Consider the following 25,490-nt stretch of genomic DNA (forward strand, 5'->3'; position numbering starts at 1 on the left):
TTGTCAAATAGACCTAACCATTGAATATGTCTAGCCTCGTTCTTCGAGTCCATGTTACAAATAGCACTGAAACGCATTATAGTACACGATTTTACCATATTGGATATCAGAAGTCCATCTTTACCCGTTAAGATCACAACATCAATGTTGATTTAAATTGATAAATAATTCGTATTTTCAATGTCGACGACTTTGGATGATATTTGGTTGGAGACTTAGCCACTTTAAGTTGATCATATAAATATTTTAGCCTTTCAAAAGACTGGTCAGTATTGGCTGGTAGTTTGATCTGCAATCGGCCAATCACAATCTGCGCATTACTGAGCTCGCGCCATAAAGGAATGTGTTAAGGTCACTTCAAGCTTGCGGTAGTGGTTTCGATAGGGAAGCATTCTCAACCTCGTGGGTTTTCTCCGGATAATCCGGTTTCCGGAATAAAAATAAAACAACCTGTCTCCCGGAGGAAGCGGACGTTAAACATCACGAATAACGAAATGAAATGAAATGATATGGGGTTTAAGGTCCTACTGTTCTGCTCCAAAAACTGGGCTAATGAAGACAGACATACGCCATACAGTGTGCTATGCGGGCAATTTTGCCCGGGCAGCGGCGCTACGGCCTACTCTTATATCGAATTCCAACTGCCAAGGGATCTTTTACGTGCACGCCAATGTGTACACGGGACTTCTGTTTTTCGTCCCATCCGAACGACTAGACAGCTGTCCTTGTCAGGCCTTCCGTCCTGCATCACTGTCAAGGGGGAAACACGCCGGAAAATCTGGATGGACTTTCTCGGCCAATGCAGGGATCGAACACCTGACCTCCAGGCTAGCGAGCCAGCATCTTACCGACTTAGCCACCGTGACTTGCAGCTCGGAATTATAAACATATCGTCGCCTACACATTTGAACGCTATGTTTCAGTATGTCATTTTGTTGGTTGTTTTTTAATGTTAAAAAAACGAATATTTTTAACTGAGTTTAAAAGTGTTTTCACTGACAGTAAAATGGCATTAGTCATGATCTATTTTTCTTCGGGGAAATTGCATTATCGGCAGATGCCAATAACAAGAAATAACTGTTGTTTTTTGTGGAGGTTTTTTGACGACTTCCAGAAGAACTATTGGCAAAGTACATTTTCAAATCAATAATTTTAATTACCCGTTTCTGCTTGTTTTTAACCACGTTAGAGAACAAAAAAGAACAGGCTTCGATCTAACTTTACTAAATGATAAACAACCCAAATGTCAGAGGTGTTGGGTGGTCACTCATTTACAAAATGCGACAGATAGGGGAAACAGTTTATTGCATTAGATTATGGGGGGGTTGGATGGCCGAATGGTTAGCACGTGCGTGCTGTATCATAAGGCCTGTCATTGAGTCAACTGGCGTGGTTCGAATCCCCGGTTGTACGTGACAAGGATTAGGATCGCCTGTCCAACCTCGTGGGTTTCCTCCGGTTTCCTCGAACTGCTAAAGACCCCTACGCGCAAGCGAATTATTGAAATACATTAAACCATGTTAGTCCCGAAATGACCTAGTTTGTGTCGAGTTGACGTTAAACCCCATTCCTCTCTCTCTCTCTCTCTCTCTCTCTCTCTCTCTCTCTCACATCATATCCAAATTTTAAAAGTTTAAAAGCAGAGTTATGACGTCCCAATATGTGTAACGGACAGACCGACCGAAAGACAGGTGGACCAATTTTAATAAACCCCTATTTCCTTCGATAGGCTGGGGGCGGGGGCATATAGGGGGTGCAGAAGCTATGTGTAGAAAGGTATAGGCAATAGAATGGAATTGTGCCAAAATCATATAGCTCACAGTTTTTATATATTTGATATGGTAGAAGTACAGAGACAGTGACTTGGCATGCCCTTTATATAGACATCCATCTTTCAAAGCGTCCATATTGTCTATAAAACCAAATCGCTTCCAACTATATAAAACTGTTCCATACCCCATTCTCAAGATGTTCATAGGTTTTAACACAGACATATATTATATCCACCAGAAGCACAATAAAAACACAACAATAAGAGTAATACACGTTCAGAGAGTAACAGAACAAATTTTTATTATTATAGCAAAGCAAATTCTTAATAACATAACGAAACGAATTCTTAATAACATAACGAAACGGATTCTTAATAACATAACAAGATAGGTTGCCAGGCAACTAAACATACGCCCATAGCAGCTAAATCGTCCGAGCGGTCGACAAGAGTTGTCGTATATTTGTTCTTTTGTAGGTAATTAGGGGGCATTTAATAGACAATTTCATTCAGATGACATTATAATTTTCGTCGTTTGAGTGTTCACAAGGTTCTAAAAACTAAAACAAGGGCTGTAACTCTAGAAGTAATCTACAGAAATGGTTGAAATTCGACAAACTTTTTCGTTTTACTAATTCAAATAATACATATCAATTTCATACAGATCAGATGATAACTTTTGTCGTTCGAACGTTCACACGGTTCAATAAAGTAAAACAAGGGCCTTAACTCTAGAAGTAATTGACAGAAATTGCTGACATTTAATAGGCTTCTTCATTTCACTAATTTAAATGGTGCATATGAATTTCATACAGATTGGGTGATAACTTTTGTCGTTCAAACGTTCACAAGATTCAACAATGTGAAACAAGGGCCATAACTCTAGATGTAATTAACGGAAATTTGCTGAAACTCAATAGGCTTGTTCGTTTTACTAATTTAAACGATACCTATAAATTTCATACAGATCGGATAATAACTTTTGTCGTTAAAGCATTCACAAGGTACAGCAAAGTGAAAAAAGGGCCATTACCCACGGTGTAATTAACGGAAATTGTTGAAATTCAATAGGCATCTTCGTTGCACTAATTTAAATGATGCATATCAATTTCAAACAGATCGGATGATAACTGACATAAGAGCGTTCAAAAGATTCAACAAAGTGAAACAAGGGCCATAACTCTAGATGTAATTAACGTAAATTGCTGAAATTCAATAAGCTTCTTTGTTTTACTAATCTAAATGATGCATATACATTTCATACAGATCGGATAATAACTTTTGTCGTTAGAGCATAAACAAGGTACAACAAAGTGAAACAAGGGCCATAACTCACGGCGTAATTAAAGGAAATTGCTGAAATTCAATAGGATTCTTCGTTTTACTAATTTAAATGATGCATGTCAATTTCAAACAGATCGGATGATAACTGTTGTCATTAGAGCGTTCACAAGATTCAACAAAGTAAAACAAGGGCCATAACTCTAGATGTAAATAACGGAAATTGCTGAAATTCAATAGGCTTCTTTTTTTTTACTAATTTAAATGATGCATATAAATTTCATACAGATCGGTTGATAACTTTTGTTGTTAGAGCATTCACAAGGTACAACAAAGTGAAACAAGGGCCATAACTCACAACGTAATTAACGGAGATTGCTCAAATTCAATAGGCTTCTTCGTTTCACTAATTTAAATGATGCATATCAATTTCAAACAGATCGGATGATAACGGTTGTCATTAGAGCGTTCACAAGATTCAACAAAGTGAAACAAGGGCCATAACTCTAGATGTAATTAACGGAAATTGCTGAAATTCAATAGGCTTCTTTGTTTTACTAATTTAAATGATGCATATAAATTTCATACGGATCGGTTGATAACTTTTGTCGTTAGAGCGTTCACAAGGTGCAACAACGTGAAACAAGGGCGATAACTCCAGATGAAATTAACGGAAGTTATTGAAATTAAATAGGCTTCTTCATCTCACTTATGCAAACAACATATATCAATTTCAAAACAATCAGATGATAAATGTAGTCTGTAGAGTGTTCACAAGAAATTGTGGACGACGGACGGACGGACGGACCGACATACGGACGGACGGGGGCGACGGCAATATACGACCACATTTCCATGTGGGCGTATAAAAATAGATTCTTAATATCATAACAAAACAGATTATTTTATATCATAACAAAACAAATTCTTAATATCATAACAACAAATACTAAAATAACAGAAAAGAATACAACAATGTATTGCAGAGAAGGTATACTTATAAAACTATATGTGCAATATATTTAAACCCCAATCTAATTAAAATTAACTATTATTTTCCTTTCATGTATTCGATGGTCAAAGTCTTTAAAAAGATTTGGGGAAGATTTCTGTATGATGGGGTTTTGAGTCGAAATGAAACGAAATGGGGTTAAAAGTCCTACTGTTCTGTTCCAAATGGGCTAATGAAGATGGGCATTTGCAATACAGTGTGCTATGGGGGAATTTTGCCCGGACAGTGGCATTATATGGCCTAATCGTATATCGAATTCCACCTGCATGAACAATAATAACCGTATAAAGTGTTGTAATAATAACGTCAATACCTCAAACCTCATAGCATGAAATACCAAAAATGATAGTAAAAATCCGTGTTCTAATAATAGCGTCAATACCTTAAACCTCATAGTATAAAATTCCAAAAATCATAGTAAAAATCGGTGATAAATGAATATGTATGTAAATATTTAATTATTTTGAAAGGTGCTCAGAGTTAAAAGTATAAAACAATGAATAAAAAAAAATATTAAAAAGTGTTCATAAATAACAATAAATGTGCAAACTTTTTTAAAGGATAACCAAGCAATTTAAAATTTAAAATGTGATATTAATACTCGGCAGTAATGTACATGGATGTAAATTATATGATTATTTCCAGTTACGCTCAAACTACGCGTTGGCGCATAAACATGAGATCATTATTGTAGCTTATGAGGGACTTATGGAAGATTAGGGGGGTTTTTTGCAAACTAAATAAGTTGCCTCATTAAATAAAGTTTTTATTATTATTATACTATTATTATTATAATTATTTTGATTAAAACTAATACTTTAAAGTATACATCTGAGTATTTTTTTTTTTTTTTTTGCATTCCCCACTATAGATATACATGTAATGTAAATATTTTTAAGGTCAGTTGTGGCTTGTTTTCAAGATAGATACTATAAAGAATTGCACATTCTTTAATGTACGAACCACGTTTTATGACGGATAACACATAAGGGCAGCTAAATGTTTTAAAAAAAAGATGCATTATGTAAGAGCTAAATCTGCCTAGTGCAGGTCTATTTTTGACTTTTAATGTTCTACAAGCTATTTTGGGGGCATTTATTAACATGATAAGCCCATAATTAATTCTCTAGACCATCCCATGATCGTGATATTGAATGGATTATAACAATATAACGATAAAATGGATTATCGTAGAAATGGTACTTGACAATCGGGACTAGCTTATATTATCTATTTTGAACTATTATAAGAAGAACATGTCCGCTTTTTATCTTAATCTTTCATCTTTAAAAAATATAATGCTGGGTGGATATTTGTCAAAACGAGATAAACCAATCACCAATCGAGTGTCATGTCTGCTTTGGACCATGTATATCTGCCACCACGTTTTAAAAACATAGATTCGTCAAATCCGCTGAATAATAAAGCCTGGTCCACGCCCACATCTAATATAGATTTAGATGGAATCTTTTTACCGTCCCGACAATCTAAAAATCTCATCTGAAATTGAAAACAAAATGACTTTGATACGAGATTATACTTGTCTGTTCATAAATACAAAAAGGCGAATTTTATTTTCGACGGCACACACAGTAAGTCAAACGTAAGGGGACATTAAAACTTTGTGAGTCGTCGCCACTTGATATGATTTGATGAACTTAATTACATCGGAACTGGCTCGGTACATGGGTTGGCCTGGTTCCTTACGCTTGGGGCTAGAGTGAAAAATAATCAGTTACGTACTTATGTGGTTCTACGTTTCATATGGAACATACGGGTTTTCTCCGGATCCTCCAATACCATCAACAGATTAAGGCCCTTACGCGCATGCCAATTATTGAAATTAAACTGAACCATGTGTTAATCAGGATATGACCAAGTTTGTGTCGGGTGGTCAAGTGAACGTTATCCACCCCTTCTCTCTCTCTCTCTCTCTCTCTCTCTCTCTCTCTCTCACTTAATATCCAGATGGTTGAATCCAAAAAGAAATTACTTACGCATTCATCCAGTATCAGATATGAATTCTGCATCTGAAATAAATAAAACGTTAGGGCAAAATTATATTAAAGACGCATTGCCTCTCAAGAAAAATAAGTATTTTGCCCGATAACAACAAGAGAACACTTCTGTGGCCTGCTATTCTGAAATGCTGGTAGTAGGTGGAAAGTTGGGGATGGGTTGTCCGCCCTTGTGGCACTTTTGGAGAATGTTCGATTGAACGTTCCGAAATTGAATTCTGTCAAATTGAATTAGGTTTAATTACGTCACGATTCTACTCACACCACCTCCGTTGTCAGGGCTGACAGAACCGTGACAGGACTGAATTCCGCGTCACAAGATTTCAATTCCATCAATTCGGAGTGTTCTGGACTGACAATCGAGCACCCCCTTGGTTTTCTGCATTTCTATCCAGACAGTAGTGTGACACAAGACGCCCGGCACGATGTTTTCCACAAAAGCACTACTTTATTTAACAGTTCGCGTATCCCCCGCACCCCACCCCGTCCCTATGGCTGCCACAAACAAACTATACAAATAAGGCCTGTGATTACATTTTGAAAGAAACAAATCTTGAAATCCTGTTAAGGGGAGAGAACTTCCGTGATCCGCCTTTGTTATATATAATATATTAGTATCGTACCTTTTCGTTAGATTCTGGCACCAGACACGGGACATGCGCGTGACGATTTAAAAAATCATTAAACTGTTCGTCTTGTATAACAAAACGACTTGCATCTCTCAAAGCGTCTGCTCCGGCATTTTCTCCATCAAGTATTAAACACTGGAATACCTTAAATAAACAACAAACAAATATATAATCAAAAGTTAAAGTAGTCTCTATATTAATTTTATTGACAACGTGACACTCAATTCAATCTTGTCATCTCATTAAACCCACTTGAATCCATCAAAATCTAAATTTTGATCAAGTTCATGTTTATGACTACTAATCAAACAACTATATGACTAGTCAAACAATCCCAACAAGTTAAAAAAAAACCTATATGACTGTCAAATAATCGTTTCATAAAGGTATATGACTAGTAAAAAAAACTTAACAGGTTTTAAGAAAAATATATCTGACCAGTCAAAAAAATCTGAAAAAAAGTTTTTCACAACATTTCAAAAACAATGACAAGATATCGATGACAGGGGTTATAACTATCGGAAAATAACGGACGGATCTGAATTGCAGCAGAGTCTGCTGTTCTTGTTCTGTTTCTTCGATCCCTGCATTGGCCGAGAAAGTTCATCCAGATTTTCCGGCGTGGTTCCCCCTTGTCAATGATGCAGGATGGAGGGCCTGACAAGGACAGCTGTCTAGTCGTTAGGGTGGGACGAAAAACAAAGGTCCCGTGTACACATTGGCGTGCACGTAAAAGATCCCTTGACAGTTGGAATTCGATATAAGAGTAGGCAGTAGCGCCGCTGTCCGGGCAAAATTTCCCTCATAGCACACTGTATGGCGTATGCCCGTCTTCATTAGCCCAGTTCGGAGCAGAAGAGTAGGACGTTAAACCCCATTTCATTTCATTTCATTTATTCTTTTTTTTTTTTTTTTTTTACAAATTTCTAAATTATTTCTAACTGAATATACCTTCCATCTACAGGGGTTTAAACTCTCTACAGAAACAGCCATATCTTCATCTATGTTATATGTATTAACCACTGTGTTTAATTTAAAGGCCACCTACAATATAGAAGTTGTTATGATTTGTTTATCTAATACCAAATTCATAATAAAACTGGAGCCATGGTGACTCAGTGAGTTAGACGTTGGCTCGATAACCTGGAGGTCCCGAGTTCGATCACTGTGTTGGCGTGCCCCCTCCGCCCTTGTCAATGGCGCAGGACAGACAGGTCCCGTGTACACATTGGCATGAACGTAAAATGAACCCTTGGTAGTTGGAATTCGATATAAGAGTAGGTCGTAGCGCCGCTGTCTGGTCAAAATGTCCCTCATAGCACATAGCGTATGTCCGTCTTCATTAGCCCAGTCGGAGCAAATCAGCGGGGCGTTAAACCCAATTTCATTTCATTTCATGACAGAACTATGATAATTATTAACTTATGGTGTGAATGTTGAGTGTTCATTCTGAACTATAGGACCCGCTACCTTGGAGACAGCTCAAGCGATAGTTTCGTACGTCGATTATGGTGACTTGGAATTCAGTTTAGCTCTCGACAAATTGTTTGAATGAACCAGGTCTTCAATAGGTTGGCTCAGTGAGTATGGGTCTGGTTGACTATGAGGTCCTGGTTTTGATTCCGGTGTTGGCCGACAAAGTTCCTCTAGTTATTTTTAAGTGATGTTTACCTTTATCAGTGGTATATGAAAAGGGGCCTGGCAAGGAACACTGTCTATGGTTCACCGTGTACACCCATAAATCTCCATCACAACGCAGTGAGCAGCATACGCTCGTCTTTATTGGTAAGGGTAATGCAGAAAAGTATTTAGGACGTTAAATTCCATTTCATTTCACATGATTGGCTAGAGGTCAATTGTAATTCCTTTCGCCCAGATCCCTGCGGAAACTCCTTCGTGGTATACTTTATAAACTACGAAATAACAGAGAGAGGAGAGAGAGAGAGGAATGGGGTTTAACGTCCACTCGACACAAACTATGTCATTTCGGGACTAACATATGGTTTAATTTTATTTCAATAATTCGCTTGCGCGTAGGGGTCTTTAGCAGTGGGGGGAAACCGTATACGAAATAACAAAATGACTCTCAACGACTAGTGCTGGTCTAAGTTCTAACTGTAGCAGTGGTAGTCCTGTTTATTCAATTGTTCATACGATAATCGCGTATTCTTGATACCGTACACTGATAAGAGTGATTTGATTGACGTGTGAAAATTTCCCCGGGGTCTTTTTATCGCATTACTAAAAAAATGTCGAGGAATCTCAACTGCAACTTGATGACGAACTGATACAGAGAAATGTTCTTTACAATAAATTAAGATGTTATTCGTAACCACAGTAGGTTTCGGGTTAAGGTTGGATTATGGTAAGCTGCATACAGATTTACTCGTAGTTAGTGTTAGATTTCATAATTTACTAAGCGTTTAACTCTCCATATAAGCACTGACCTAGCTCATGGTTAGGGTTAGCTGGAGGGGAGGGTTCATATACAATCATCGACAGTAGCACGGCCTGTGGGTCTAACTTTTCCTTGCAACCAACGGGAATCGAAGCTGTTGCCGGCCCTACGCTCTACTACTGAGCTATCACACAACCATAAATACGGTATCTACGATGTAATCTTTATTCATAAATACAGTATTTACGAACTAATCTTTATTCGTAAACATCGTGGTTGAGAAATAATCTTTATTCGTAAATACAGTGGTTACGAGATAATATTGAAACAATCTTTATTCGTAAACACTGTGGTTACCGGGTAATCGTTATTCGTAAAAATTGTGGTAACTGAGGTAATCTTTATTCGTAAATACTGTTGTGACGAATAACGTTGTCCATAAATTACAAGGAAAGCAAACCTTATATTCTGTACACCAATCACGAACTTGGTATAACGAGGTTAGGTGACTTCGTTTTCCCTGTTGTCGACCAATCATTTCGTTTGTCTCTGGATTAAAACTGTCACATGACACGGCCAAAATATCAAGATAGGTACCTGTAATAAATTAATTAATATCGTGATGTTTATTGACTTTAAGGTAAACATTACTAACTGTTGCCTTGGTATAGGAACTTAATTGTATATGGTGGTATTGTACGGAACGGATCATTGTTATGTCGCTATGCAAGTTGTGAATTAGAGAGCCTGAGTATTACGACTGATACGTTGACTGCATTGCTAGACTTAAGTTTCATACGGAGCTTATTATTTGCACCAAATACAACATTCGCTACAATTAATATAGCATATCTGGAACAGGTCCAATCCTTTTCTTGTTCACTTAATTTTAAGCACCATAAATCTGTATTGTCCACTCCTGTTTGCAATAAAGTATTCAATGCGTGTGACCTTTTAATGGTGGGCAATTTATTGTTCGATTCGTACTTCCGTTAACCTTAATTCGATATACAGTAAAATCTGTATTCAGCAGAAGTCTCATTGCTTGTTAAGTGCTGACATCAACTAAAGTTTTACGCATCGATGCGTTGAATGGGATATGTTTTGATAAACTTATAACTAAAATAGTGACCGCTGGCCGCGTTAGAGATGTGACCATTTCTTAAAGACATGAATTTCTACGGAGGAAGGAGGGGCAATTTGGTCGCTTACAAAGAGATGCCGCTCACAATGAGTTGCTGCTCCTACAGATTCTACTGTACTCACCGTATTGCTGGAACCAAGACTTTTTAATGAGACTGCCATTACTGACAATAGAAACACTGGGTAATTGAAGGCTGTCTTTACAATATTTCACTAGTTCACCAACGAAATGGCCTTTGTTTTGTAAAAATGGTTCACCTCCCGAAAAATTTATCTTTTCCATTCCTGAAACAATAGAGAAATTTGCGTGACGTCATTTAAAATCACATAAAAAAACTAGAAGTTGTTTACATTCTATTCTGGTTATCGGGTCAGTCACTCCATTAAATCTAGTTCGACCTTCTATTAATGAATGAATTCGGGTTTAACGTCATATTATTATACTCTTCTGTCCAATCCGGGCTAATGCATACAGGTTTCCATTAAATTCTGACTAATTAGACAGCTGATGAAACGTCTCGATAATGAAATATTTCAAACGATTTCGTGTAATTTTCTATAACAAGGGATTTGACTGGTAGGTTAAAGGACAATATTGGTGTCTGTCATTATCACATATGTGATAGAACTGGTTAAACACATTCCAAATATAATTTTAACACAGAGATCATTGCTACGATAGATGCGTAATGAAAGTTTCTACAAACGGAAGTGACAAACACAAAAGGAAAACACGAGTTATCCTTCTATATGACTGACTGGAGTGACGAGTGATAACAGATACACGGGCGAATTTCTGCTCACTGATAATTCCTCCGAAGATCAAACTTTGTTATATGAGACTTGGGGAGGATAATTTTGGGGATTAACATATGGTCCAGTTTTATTTCAATAATTCGATTGTGCGTAGATGTCTTTGTGGGGGGGGGGGGGTACGGAGAACCCCCACGAGGTTTTTGACAGGCGACCCTACTTCTTGGCATGTATGGGCTACTGGTTGAAACCACGCCACTTGACTCAGTGATAGACATTCAGATTGCAGAAAGCGCTTGCGTAGACCATTGGACCATACCCACCCCCACCCACGCAGAAAAACACTCCAAATCTAAAGACTCACCTGCTTGCTTCAAAATCTTCAATCCATGCTTAGCTTCATCTAGAGGTAAAACAAATGATGATTTGGCTGTATGGAAGCAAAACCCACATTTATAGTTACATTGTCGAGTAAAATGATAGTTGACGCTTGCTGGTACCGGCGTTGTTGGATCTTTCAGTGGGTCAGTCGTTTTAGTTGGCTTTCCAGAATCCGCGTCCATGTGCGCCTTGCCATTGATTAGCTTTCCAATAAATTGGAATTCCAGTGGTAAAATAAGTTTGGACATTTGGTTCAATATAAAAACAATGGTTTTATAAAGAGCAAGACCAGTAACGGCAGTCGAGATAATGAAAAGTGACAGCAACATTTTGAATCTGATATTTTGTTCCAGGTATTCTGCAAATAGAAAAAAAACCCTGACATTCTAAATGTTATTGAGTCTTATCTGTTTAATATCAATCTCAAAAAAAGATTTGAACGAAAAAGGTGAACGAAAAAGACCCTGAAACGGCAGTAGGGTTGGGGAAAGCGTTTCGTGTCCGTAAAGGACAATGTATAGTCGTTCGGGGGACGACAAAAACGATGTCCCGTCTACATGTTGGCGTGAACGTAAAAGAACCCTCGACAGTTTGAATTCGATATGAGAGTAGGCCGTAGCTCCACTGTCCGGACAAAATTTCCTTCGTAGCACACCGTATGGCGTATGTCCGTCTTCATTAGCTCGGTCTTAGCAGAAAAGTTTGACGTTAAACAGCATTTCTTTCATTTCGTGGGGTTTTGTTTTCAATTATTATACTGAGATTTATAGATGCATTTAATTAAAGAAGCCATTTCTTATACAACCGCATTGTTGGTGTCGTAAACATATAATGCTTAGTCTATTTATTGCCTGGGTTCCCAACCTATGGGTCGCGATTGCAACTTGGGTCGTGGACCACTCTTCGTGGGGTCGCGGCGGACTACTCTGAAACTTTTGAATAAAAGGGTTTGCTGTTAGTTCTAAGTCTCAAAAGAATAGATCGATTGAGTTGAAACAAACTTTTACCACCAACAAGTACAAAAAATCATTGAATGAATCATAGACATGAGAACTACAACTGTAGTGTTGGCATTGTCCTCGTACCAGACCATCTTTTGAACCTATACCCATTGAAATCACCAGAAATGGACAAACTTGCAATAAGGCAGTCAGCAAGTACCTGCAACTGAAAGGACTAACCCAATACAAATACATGCCGAAATGATCTCCACATTAGGGGATGATGCATTGTGACCCCTAAAGGGCCCATGAGCTAAAAAACGTGATATTTCGTACAATCAAGCGGTCATAATCCAGAAAGTTACGGTCCAATACTCGCCAATCTTTGGGATATAAATCCATATTTTAAGTTACATCAAGATTTCGTCAAGGTCACGAGATGCAAACAGGGTTAGGGCACGTGATTGTTGCCGAGGATTGTGGGTTAGGGTTAACCACGCCAGTTGTTAAATTGACAAATAATTCGTGTTTTCAATGTCGAAGACTTTGTATGATGCTGAGTTAGAGACTTAGCTACTTTAAGAAATTTCAAAATTTCAAAGCGGTTTGCAACCGATATCCCGCTCTATGCCGACCTGAATTCCAACCATCCAATCAGACCGTTGCAGCTGCATTCACAAATAATAATCGATGCCCGAAAAATGTCGTCAAAAGTAGCCAAAATGCTTTAATCCATAGTAAAGTCAGTACAAACTCGTTGTATTCAATCAAAAATTAGCGTTTTATTAGATTTTGAGCACTGGATGAAATAATAATTTTTCTTTTCCCTTTACCCGTCTGCCCGAAAAATCAGATTGCCCGAAAGTTAGGGGGTCAGCTGCCCCTCCACCGGCTTGTACGCCTATGAGGCTATAGAGTGTACACAACCTTTGTATTATTATGCATATATTTGTCATGTCCAACATCACTGCGTTTTCGTGGAAGGGGATTAGAAAAATAACATTTCACTTCATTGCTAAGTAGTTCTACACCCACAAGAGCCTCTGGGACCTATGCGGCACCTGCACTGAAAAAAAACTTGTGTTGGATCACAACACAAGTACTTGTGTGAAAATTATTCTACACAAGTTATGTGTTGTTTTGCATTGCATTAACACAAACTTGTGTTCTTTTTAATGCATTAACACAAATCTTGTGTTTTTACCATATAATTAACACAAGTAATGTGTACCGTCAACAAATATTTTTTTTTTTAAATTTGAACTCCATACAAAGTCTTAATCCGGGGGTCCACAAGTAAGAGAAAGGTATTTTTTACTCAGACAATATAGCCAGACAGACTTTAATGCTAATTGGTGTTAAGATGTCTGTAGTTAAAATAAAGTTGGGCCCAATAAACTGGTAGATCAAAGGCCTGTTGAGCGCTCATGCCCGGTGTGATTTTAACAATTGACTCCAAATGCGTTGACAAGAAAATAAGTAAAACTGTTATTGAATGTGATTGGTTGATAAAATCAACGTACTATAGACTACATTTTGTCTGCGATATCATCTCGGTGGAAGCGGACATTAAATGAAGTGATTTCACACAATTAATTTAACATTTAACAACGTGCTGAAATGATTTTGGAGCAGTGATATGTTTGACAAATGTAAGCTAATGGTCACATAGAATACAAGACCGCAGGTTTGTGAATATTTATATATAAAAAATAATACCATGTATGTAATTTAGCATCGATATTGTTTCTCTGTATAATATTAGTATTTCGTTTCCTTAAAAAAAACCCAACAATTTAAACCGGAAGTTCATGTTTATAATATGGCGCGGTCAGGAAAAAAATTTCGGCATGTTATTATCAAATCTGTTCAATTTTTCTGAAATCATGCTTAATTAACATTAGTTGTTCGGCGCTACGATGTTGTTCAAATACTTACATTACAGAATCACATTATGATTAAAGCAGAAACGGTTCGACTTGAACCAGCAGGTAAGAATCTGTTTTGAAATTATATCTTGGGAGGTTGGATTGGCGTTGGGGACCCGATTGGCGGCCATTTTGATTCTTGTTTCATGATTTTTTTTATATTATAACGATTTTGCCAAGAGTAGACATAAACGCGGGCACAGACTAGAAAAAAATCTTTTTACACTTTTGTGTTAGTTGAATTGTAATCTAATTTATGTTTAAAAAAACAACCTCAAATCTAATAAGCAGACGGAAGATATGGACGAACAACAAGAAGAAGTTATGGAGGTCCCAACAACTGAACCTATGGAAGTAGAAGAATCGTTTACAGCCGAAACCCGATACGATGTGCCAGTTCCGGTTATGGAGTCCTCCATCTCAGACGATGCCGACGTTAGTGTCTTCTGCGACGAAGAACCCGTACTGGTGTATCACTATAAACCTCAGAATGCCTCGTTCGGCATTTCTGTCCAAACGAGGCAAAAACGTGTCAAAATTTTTGCCCCGATTTTGCCTCGCTGTAACGAGGTAAAAAAAATACCTCGTTTCTCTGGAGTTCCAAAACGTGTTTTTTTTTTAAATTGCCCTGTTTTTTGGAACGAGGTATTTTGTTCAGAACGAGGCTGGGTAAAATTGCCTCGTTTACTAAACGAGGTATTTTATCCAAGATAATTATTAGCGGTATTTGCTGTCAACAAATAGAGCCATACAAATAATGTTCGGACCATCATGTGACCAATTGCAGATCTACAAATTAGATTATTTATTTGGGACATGATATTGTTCATAGTTATGGCTTACTACACTGGAGTTCTATTATGTATAATAAACGCTTCCCGAGCGAAACAAAACATAACAATGTCACGTGACAATATTACATATGGCGGATACAAGCGTTCTTTGATTACATGCTGTTTGGTTTGATTATTAAATAATACGGCAATCTGTATATATGGGAAAAGGAGAATGAATTTCCCCAAATCCAAAACTAGATGACTGGAATATTTATTGAATGGAAAGTAAATATTTTATAAACAAAAATATTCGGATTTGCAGTATCCTAGCTTGGATGGGTTTGTGATTTGAATCTCGAACTCAGTGTTTTATACATTTTATTATAAAATTGTAATAAATGTTTTACATGAATGAATAAAATCTACAATTTAAAACAGTGCAATAACATTGTGATTTGACGCTCTACAAATCACTAAGAGTATAACAATTGCTTGTTGAAAAAGCGTTAATAATATGTTTTTTCCCATTTATTATTTTTTAAAAATATATTCAAAAAGAATGCGTCCTTTACAGATTTCAATATAACCACAAATGGTTGATTGTTTTAATGCTAAGATAAGTATTAATGGTTTGTATTTGAAAATCAAATTATATAAGCGAAAAATAGTAAGATACATTATGTATATCTTAAAACACGCCCTTCTCAGTTACTACTTCGGCGAATATCATTTGATAATTTAGATGATCAGAATTAAACACCGTTTTGCTATGTTATTATTTTTTTTATGATTGGGTGGGGGTATACTTAATTAGGGGATTGGATTGAAAGATTATAGCTACCATCTTATGGAGACATAATGTGTGGTGCATTTACGGTCTTATAAAGCTATATTCTTACATAAAGAATTCTTGATTCGCACGGAAGTGTTTTAGCCGTGTTCATTTTAAGTCATGCTTATGCCAAGATCTGGGTAAGTGTTAATTTAACTAGATATCAGAAAAGTACCACGTTTTCATAAATGTACTCTTTAGATAAATTGTACAATATTTATCAGTTCACTAGTTACAATAAAATCATGCATTATAGCTATTTTTATTTATTTATCCCTGGTGCTTCAAATTCAATTTAGGGTGCCTCAACATATTTAAAAATATGTTTTAAAGCTTTAGGTCATTTTATTATATCTTTCTACCATAAATAATAGCCCGAATTTAGGTATACCAAAAGTTAAAGAAATATAAACAGTTTTTGAGTCATTCAGATATGACTGCCAAAATTGTCACCAACACACATGTCGTGTTTAGGCTAAAATCTAACCAGAAAAGTATTGTCAATACATAATAAAATATATATTGCATTAATCAATTCCATTCCGCAATTGGTTTGTCTTAAACTCGTCATTTGTGTTCATGGGCATCAGGGTCGAGATGGCAACGTTATATGTTTTATTCGTCTAATTTACTATAAAACATCATTCGGTTTGCCTCACGGGTTAACGGCATATTAATAGCTTTATTCACTGAGATGGTTCCTTTACCTATAGTTTATTTTTCGAATTGCTTTTTGTATTTATTTAAATGGAAATATTAACAACATTCTATAAGTCAATCCACGAACATACCCAATTTCAATATTTGCGTGTTGACCTTTAACATCACACTTAGATCCTGTACGCTTTGTGTCTTACAGTCAATACATGTCATGAAGAACTCTTTAGACATAATTTCGTTTATAATACTTTACTCGTTTCTATTGAGTTGTTTAGCAGAAGTAACCCATGACAACAATATGTTGAGACGACTACGTAACAGAATAGGACGATTCAATGTTATTACAAGAGCATCGCTAACGCTGGAATATACGTCCACGTTCCAGCTTTGATTGAGAATGAAAAGGAGGCTAGGCGTTGGGTTTGTTTTGCCAAATTTACAGACAAAATATTAACAAAAAAGTGGGTATGACACTGCCCCAGGAGGTTGGGGCATGCACCAAAATAAATAGTTGCTGTCTTTACGGTATAAGGAATAAATATGCAAAATTCCAAGATGATCCATTCAGAATTGCAGCCTGTAGATGATAAATACAAAAATCGGGTGTGGCTCTGCCCCTGGGGGTTGAAAATGGAACAATATAAATAGGCACCACCCTGTTATTGAAATGACAACATCAATAGTTGCCATCCTTAGGGTATAAGGAATAAGTATACCAAGTTCCAAGATAATCCTTTCAGTAAGGGCATTCACCAAAATCAATAGTTGACACCCTTAGGCTATAAGGAATACATATGCCAAGTACCCAGTTAATCCATTCAGAATTGCGGCCTGTAAACGATAAACACAAAAATTGGGTGTGGCTCTGGCCCTGGGGGTCACCGGACATGCAGTTGTCATTCTTAGGGTATAAGGAATAGGTATGCAAAGTTTCAAAAGGATCTGTTAAGAATTGTGGCCTGTAGGCGAAACACAAGACACACAAACATTGGGCGGGGCTCTGTCCCAGGGGGTCGGGCATCCACCAAAAATAATAGAGGTCAGCCTTAGGGTATAAGGAATAAGTATAAAAAAGTTTTCAAGACGACTGATTAAGCATTGCAAGCTGTACTGACACACATAAAGAAAATGGGCGTGCCTCTGCCCCTGGGGGTTGGACATTCACCAAAAACTATAGGGATGTGGTTCTTGTCGGACATTTTACCGAAAATAAAGGGGCATAACTCTTATCGTTATTTAAGCAGAAGAATTCATACCACAATTAACTAGAAATGGGCGTGGCTCTGCCCCTGGGGGTCGGGCATGCACCAAAAACAATAGGGATCTTCCTTGGGGTATAAGGAATAAGTATACCAAGTTTGAAGAAAATCCAGTAAGAATTGCGCCCTGTAGGCGACACAAAGACACACGAAAAGAAAATGGGCGTGGCTCTGCCCCTGGGGGTTGGGCATGCACCCCAAACGATAGGGATGTTCCTTAGGGTACAAAGAATGTGTATGCAAAGTTTCAAGATTATTAGTTAAGAAATGTGGCCTGTAGACGACAAACAAACAAATACTAGAAATGGGCGTGGCTCTGCCCCGGGGGGTCGGGCATGCACCAAAAACAATAGGGATCTTCCTTGGGGTATAAGGAATAAGTATACCAAGTTTGAAGAAAATCCATGAAGAATTGCGCCCTGTAGGCGAACCACAGACACACACACACACACACACACACACACACACACACACATACATACATACACACACACACACACACAGACAGGGGCGACGGCATAATACGTTCACATTATGAATGTGGACGTATAAAAATGACACAATGACAATTTTAATTTTATTACCAACCCTTTCACAATATTTGAATGAAATATCTCACACAGGGTGTTAATCTGTTTTCAGTTTCTATTCCAATTCAATAAAACATTTAATACATATCTTGGCTTGATTCATTATTTACAATTTAATACGTTAATCGTGTATTTTAAATAATACAGTTCAAGAGATCAAAACATTTCCGAATTTATACATTCAACATTACACGTAGACCTAAATGTATTTTTCAAATACGTGTATAAACATTTATATGAAATATATTATAAACAGATATGCTATGACCAGAGTTGCCATTATCTTTATTATTCGACTGGAAAACTCCTGTCATTCACTCTGTCGTTCGACTGATCCATCATTCACGTTGTCATTTCCGAGTCTGAAATTTGGGGTATAGGGGTAGCTCGGACCGGGGAGTAACATAGGCCAGGTGGCGTTAGTCTACCACTTCCGGTTTCGGAGTTATGACCCCCGAGCGAAGCCGGGCATTCTTCTAGTATATAAATAAATATATAAATAAATCATCTTCATGGTCATCATCATCGTCATCATCATCATCACTATTTAACACCAATCATCGTCGCCTGACAATTACCTTATCTATTCTAAGCGCTTGTTTAGTTTTAAATACTTGTGAACTTTACTAAAACTCACTTTGTTGAACGGTTACTTTCGTTGGTATCGCCACATAGGAATGCTTTTGTATTTATGGATTTAAATGGGAGGGTATTTAATGTTGAGATACGCTGAGACGAATAATTTGGGCAGTGCAGAAAATAATGGTCGCTGTCTTCTTGGAAGTTTAGAGCACTTTTACAATTACGAAGTCTGGAATGTATAATCTGAAATTTACGTTCTCCATAGTAACATCTTACTGACATCAATAAATACAAAAATATGACTAAGTCGAAAGTCAACAAGACGGTATACAAGCCAAAATGCAAGTCGAAAATAAGAAATTAGGAAAAAAAACGAGGGGCGCTATTATCGCAGTGTATTATTTCTTGATTTCCTATTTTCTATTCGATTTTGGCTTGTATAGCGTTGCTGTCGCCTCACATTTTGTCGTAACTGCTACTTTTCGACTTTCGTGTTTTGGAGGGCGAAAAGTATAAATTAAGAATGGTAGGCTTCTATAGTTAGGCGTTTGTATATATGACTGTATACTTGACACATGTACGACCTGAATGGCTGAATGGCCGGTAACCAAATATGTTATTGTGAGTGTTAAACGACATCGTAATTATTTTATATTTTGCAAAAAAAACAAACAACAAAAAACAAAACAAAAAAACACAAGCCGTGATTGCCATTACTACAATACGGATTACTAAATATACTTTGTGTTCAATTTTATATTTTAATACTGAAGGCAGGGCCGGACTATGAATGAACAAGGCGGATCCTTTTGGCTTATATTGAGTAATTATTGCAACGTGTTACAGTTGAAAGTTCCAAAGCATTTTCACATTCCATGTCCGATAAATTTAATCATCATGCAACTACTGATTGGTGGGTCGTCGAAACATTTAGATGCATACATCACATCACCGTGGTTTAGACAATTTGCAATTGAACTAGCTTTATTGTTGTACACATAATGAAAGAAACTGTGTTATTTTACAGCTGAATTCTATGGTAAGAACCGTAGAACCACCTTGTAGGGAATAACTTTTAAACTTTAACACCCTATACACACTCTGCCAGCGGCATCTTTGACCCACACTCTCTTAACATTAATCCAAACTTTAAATCTTTCAACGGTTTAACAAGAAGGTGCTAAATATTTCCATTTAAATAAATACAAAAAGCAATTCGAAAAATAAACTATAAGTAAAGGAACCATCTCAGTGAATAAAGCTATTAATATGCCGTTAACCCGTGAGGCAAACCGAATGATGTTTTATAGTAAATTAGACGAATAAAACATATAACGTTGCCATCTCGACCCTGATGCCCATGAACACAAATGACGAGTTTAAGACAAACCAATGGCGGAATGGAATTGATTAATGGAATAAAATATTTATTATGTATGGACACTAAGTTTTATGGTTAGACTTTTAGCCTAAAAAAACATGCGCGCTGATTACAATTTTGGCAGTCATATCTGATGGACAGTATTTTACTTTCAAATAGATTTCAGTAGATTTTAAAGGGTAATATCCAATTTGTTGTCAATGGAAATAAAATAAGAATGGGTCCAAAAATAATTAGACATTGCCAAGTAAATATGTGCTGCCATGATGTAGTAGGGAATCTGGATTTGCAGACAATACATGTATGAAAGGGTGAATAGTTGACCTATTATGAGACTTCAGTCCCAAATCTCAAGACTTTTTTCTGACTTCTAACTCATTTGATTTGAGCATAATAATCTGCCTGGGTCTGTAACTGGACAAGACATAATAAGCGTTACGCAAAGTTGAAACCAAATAGAGACTCGGTCTCGATGTGGCAAAATAAATTGTTTATTTAAACGTTGTGAACCATAGAAAGTATTCTTATCTCCTACTTTTTATTTTTTAGGCTGGAACACCATTGAAAGAGTATTTGCTGTATGATAACAACAAGAAAACCCAAGCATCAATTTATTTTATACTTCTGGGAAAGAATGCATTTGACCCAATTTTTAAATATTTATTTTTTGTTATTAATGTTAAATTTTCTTCCAAAACACAATTAGATTTTAATTCTCTTCAGAAATGTATGTATAATATAGCAAGTAAAGTGGCATATAAATCACTTAGAATTTGGTCAGAAATCATAAAGTATTTAATAGGCATTACTAGAAACCAAATGTAGATCAAATACACCCAGAATTACAAAAAACCTTGACCTACATAAAGGTGACTTTCCCTTGCTTATGAAATTAAATACGGTTTAGTATCCTACTTTTCTGTGTTCTTAGAGTGATTCTGCAAAATAGTGCATTTTTCTTTTGTTAGTTTTCTGTGTATATTAGTTATTTCTATATGTCTCACAAATCACTTGTAGTGTGATTTTGTAGCACTTTTCAGTTTTTGAAATTGTTTCAATTTAGTGCATAATTAATCTTAGTGCTTGGTTTGGATGTTATTAAATTTAGATATTATTTGAATTATATATTTTGGAGTATGGGGTAGGGATACTGTGTACATATCTTTATATTCTCAGTTCTTGTTTTGGGGTAAAGAATAATTTATATAGCTATTTTATATTTTGTGATAGGTAAAGTGTGTGGGGTTAAGAACAATTTAAATAGCTATGTTATATTGTGTGATGGGTAAAGTGGGGTGTGTGTGTGTGGGGGGGGGGGGGGGTCATTATATATAACACAATATAATTAGTATTAGAATTCTCTGTTTTTCTGTTAACATTTCAAATATCTATTTAGTTTTGATGTATTAATTTACTTTTTCCTATGATTTTATGAATAAATAATGATCTTACAAAAACAAAAACAAATTTTGTTTCCTTCTTTTATCAAACTTTACAGGTCTAACAGAGCAAAGAGATGGGTCCTGCATTAAAAGGTTGCTAAAATGTATATAAATTGGGGAAAAACACAACACAAGTTTTTGTGGATGGTTATACACAAGTTTGTATGAAACCACACAAGTTTCAGAAATTTCAACACAAGTTTCAGAAATTTCAACACAAGTTTCAAAAATTTCAACACAAGTATTGTGTAGATTTTCACACAAGTTTCAACACAAGTTTGTGTTGTTTGATAAATTTTAACACAAGTTTTGTGTTGTTTCAACATTTAACACAAGTTTTGTGTTGTTTCAACACAAGTTTGTGTTGTTAAATAGAGACACCTTACTTGTGTTGAAAACAACACAAGTTTGTGTTGTTTCAACACAAGTTTTTTTTCAGTGTGGACCCTTAGAAATGGTTCTACTACTGATGTCTTCCGTATTGCTCCAGCCACAGTAGTGGACCGTCCTAAGGCCTTCATTTGAGCAAGTTTTGTAGTCATCTGACTGAAAAAAAAGTTACTGGCCTATAACTCCCTTAATTTCCAATAACCTTGACCCCAAACTGTACTTTACATAACTTAACATATAATAAACCAATTCCCATTGAAATAAAGGTGAAACCTTACCATATAATTATATGATTTGATTAAACCCAACTAATTTCTGTTAGCTTCAAATGGCCGCCGAACCAAAATCACGGGGTGTCATGTCACTCGAAAATACAGAAAAGCTGTTTGGTAAGATAAGATTATGATTTTAGTGTTCCACTCTTCACTATTTGTAACATAGTTACTTATTTCCATGCAAACTGTGAAGATATGTGTTGAAAATTTTGCAATTGAACCTAATTTTACTTGTTCAAAGGCTCGAATAGTGTATCAATTGCAACCGTAGATAATAATTATCACGGCTAAAAATTACAGCTACTGGACCCTCGCGTAGCATGGTAGCCCCCCTCCCCCCCCCCGAATCAAGAAGTCAAGATTTGCTTCCACCGGCCCTGCTAAATTCGTACGAATCCCCCACAACCCTTCTTGCACATTGGTTGAGAGGTGGGGGGGGGGGGCATTTAACAATTTGGGTATCCTAAAACACTTGTGTTGGATCTTAACACAAGTACTTGTGTTGGATCTCAACACAAGTACTTGTGTTAAAACTAATCTACACAAGTTATGTGTTGTTTTGCATTGCATTAACACAAACTTGTGTCGATTTATAAAATCTTGTGTTTTTTTCATATCATTAACACAAGTAATGTGTACCTTCCAAGATTTGTTTTCTTTTTAAAAAAAAAACTCCATACAAAGTCTGAATTCGGGAGTCGTCAAGTTTTAAGAAAAGTAATAAAGGGCTTAATTCACATCTCGAAAATCACATGCTGTTCTTCACTGGAAGGGTGTGAGTACCAATTAATCAGACAATTGCCAGACAGACTTGAATGTTAATTGATGTTAAGTTGTCTGTAAAGTTAAAATGTCTGTCTTTTTTTATTGACCCAATAAACTGATAGATCAAATGAATATATAGTGTACATGTGATTTTCAGCACCCTGGTGTTTTCGAAAATTGATTCAATGTACAATGAACAAAAAAAATGAGTAAAACTCTTAATAATGTAATTGGTTGATGTAATCAAAATTGGACAGTATTGGTTAACTGAAAAGTAACCAATCAAATTTAATTGATCATCCACGTGTATCTCATAATCGACTTATTGATATAATGGTTCTCCAAGTTATCTATACTTTTTGTCTGCGATATCACTTCGGTGGAAGCGGACGTAAAATACAACTAACTAAGAAGAAGTATCTATACTTTAGTCATTGCGACAAATTCTTTCTTTGATATTATATCAGCGACATTCAGTTAGATAGATGTAGTGAAGTTAGCAACAACAGGGTGCTTTAGCCGTGATATTTTAAAAAAATTTATGGTCACATAGAATACCAGACCGCAGGTTTGTAAATTTTTACAAAAAATAAAACCGTGTATTTAATTTAGCATGTATATATTGCTTCTATGTATATAATAATTCGTTTCGTTTAAAACAGTCAGATTTAGAACTACTGCCACTGACTGCACCGGAAGTCTATTTATATAATGGCGCCACAAAGAAAAATTTTTTGATGTGTTCTAAAAGTGTTCCGCTAATTCAGCAATCTAATGAATCTGTCTTAATTTTTCTGAAATCGTGCTTAATTATTATTAGCTAATCGGCGCTACACCGTTGTTCAAATACTTATAATTGCAAGAAACCCCCTACTAGGACCAGCAGGTAAGAATCTGTCTTGATTTTATAGTAATACCCGGTTGCAATTATTGGCCGCCATCTTTGATTTTTATAGATGTTCGGGCAAAAGGAGAAATGTATATCCAGACATGGACTATAGCTAGATACTAACTTTTGTGTTAGTTGTTTAGTTGAAATGTAATCTTGTTTCTGTAAAAGAAAAAAACAACAACAAACAAATCAGCCTTTTTTTATATCAATGTCATCAATGTGTAGGCCTAATATTAGACTTTCAATGATTCAGAAGTTTCTCTACAGTTTCGTTATTTTTTTTTCCAGTCCTTGTTGTTAGCATGTACTACACAAAGAAAAACAGGTAACAGAATTTCATTTCCTTTTAATATATTTTTTTAATAATGGCCAATAATTGTTATTGTATGTAACACGAAAAGTATTTATCTCTGTAGAGAGAGGGCGAGTAAATGGGGTTTAAAGTTCACTAAATTCACTTGACACAAACTATGCCATTCATTTCCTTGTATTAAATTGGTCAATCAAGTAGGTCCATGCTATATATATGTCCTAGAATCAAGTAGGACAGGTAGTCTTCTTCCGCCCTTTTTCTGAACACTGTCTCATTCTATTGCCATCTGTGTATGTTCTGTTATATTAATTCTGCATAATTAACTCTAGTTAACCTAGTTAACTCTATAATAATAAATGAATTAAATATATAAAATAAATAAAATATAAATAAACCAATAATATATTTGTAGTTTAATATGTTTTATCTTATCATTACAGGCAAAGCATGAAGCCAAAGGAAATGTTTTTACCAAGGCATGTTCCTCAATAGCGGAGAGAGTTTTATCCAGTGTCGGTTCTGCAGAAGAACCCATTCATAGCAGACCACCCATTGCAGCACTTGTAAGGTCGCTATAAAGAACCCGACAGACTCTGCGACCAAAAGATCCCACTGACGTGTCGTCAAGCGTAAGTACTCATGCAATTAAATACCCATGTATATAAGAATTTATTAACATGTAATTAAATGTACAATTTTATTTATTTATTAACATGTACTTAAATGTACTTTTTTATTTATTTTTTGTTTTAACTTGACGAAGATTTCATCGATCATAGTGCACCGGGATTTTATCAAAAAAGAGTAAAAGTTGGGGAAAGGCGCCATCACATTTTTTGTACTGATAGACAGATGCAACTACTCGCACGGGCAAAAACTTGGTATATGGATGCAACTTTTCGGGTGGTGAACAAGCCATGGTCTCAGCTGTTTTCCATACACGCCTTCATTAAGACTGGAGAGACCACCCGACAGTTACCATTGGTGTTTTGTGTAATGTCGGGTAAAAGCCAAGACGACTATTATAAGGTAAATAGCACTTACTGATTGAATTACTATTAATAGTAAAAAAGGACTA

General features: G+C 36.2%; 2 protein-coding genes across 2 annotated transcripts in view; one reads left to right on the forward strand and one right to left on the reverse strand.

Annotated features, from left to right (window-relative positions):
* Nucleotides 1-2,051: 2,051 nt before the first annotated feature.
* The window catches only part of LOC126807815 (S-adenosylmethionine-dependent nucleotide dehydratase RSAD2), a 33,690-nt gene continuing 10,251 nt past the window's right edge, over nt 2,052-25,490 (reverse strand). The window contains exons 2-8 of the mRNA XM_050532654.2: nt 11,370-11,744; nt 10,376-10,537; nt 9,570-9,706; nt 7,663-7,755; nt 6,706-6,855; nt 6,062-6,094; nt 2,052-5,564 (exon numbers count right to left, since the gene is read on the reverse strand). Of these exons, the coding sequence (XP_050388611.1) occupies nt 5,400-5,564; nt 6,062-6,094; nt 6,706-6,855; nt 7,663-7,755; nt 9,570-9,706; nt 10,376-10,537; nt 11,370-11,715 (1,086 nt within the window). The 5' untranslated portion in view covers nt 11,716-11,744 and the 3' untranslated portion in view covers nt 2,052-5,399. The remainder of the gene's footprint in view (nt 5,565-6,061; nt 6,095-6,705; nt 6,856-7,662; nt 7,756-9,569; nt 9,707-10,375; nt 10,538-11,369; nt 11,745-25,490) is intronic.
* The window catches only part of LOC126807814 (UMP-CMP kinase 2, mitochondrial), a 29,715-nt gene continuing 17,915 nt past the window's right edge, over nt 13,691-25,490 (forward strand). Inside the window, exon 1 of the mRNA XM_050532652.2 lies at nt 13,691-14,014. The gene's annotated coding sequence lies outside the window, so the exon portion shown is untranslated. The remainder of the gene's footprint in view (nt 14,015-25,490) is intronic.

This window comes from Patella vulgata, chromosome 9 (genome assembly GCF_932274485.2).
Source record: "Patella vulgata chromosome 9, xgPatVulg1.2, whole genome shotgun sequence".
Classification (NCBI taxonomy): domain Eukaryota; kingdom Metazoa; phylum Mollusca; class Gastropoda; family Patellidae; genus Patella; species Patella vulgata.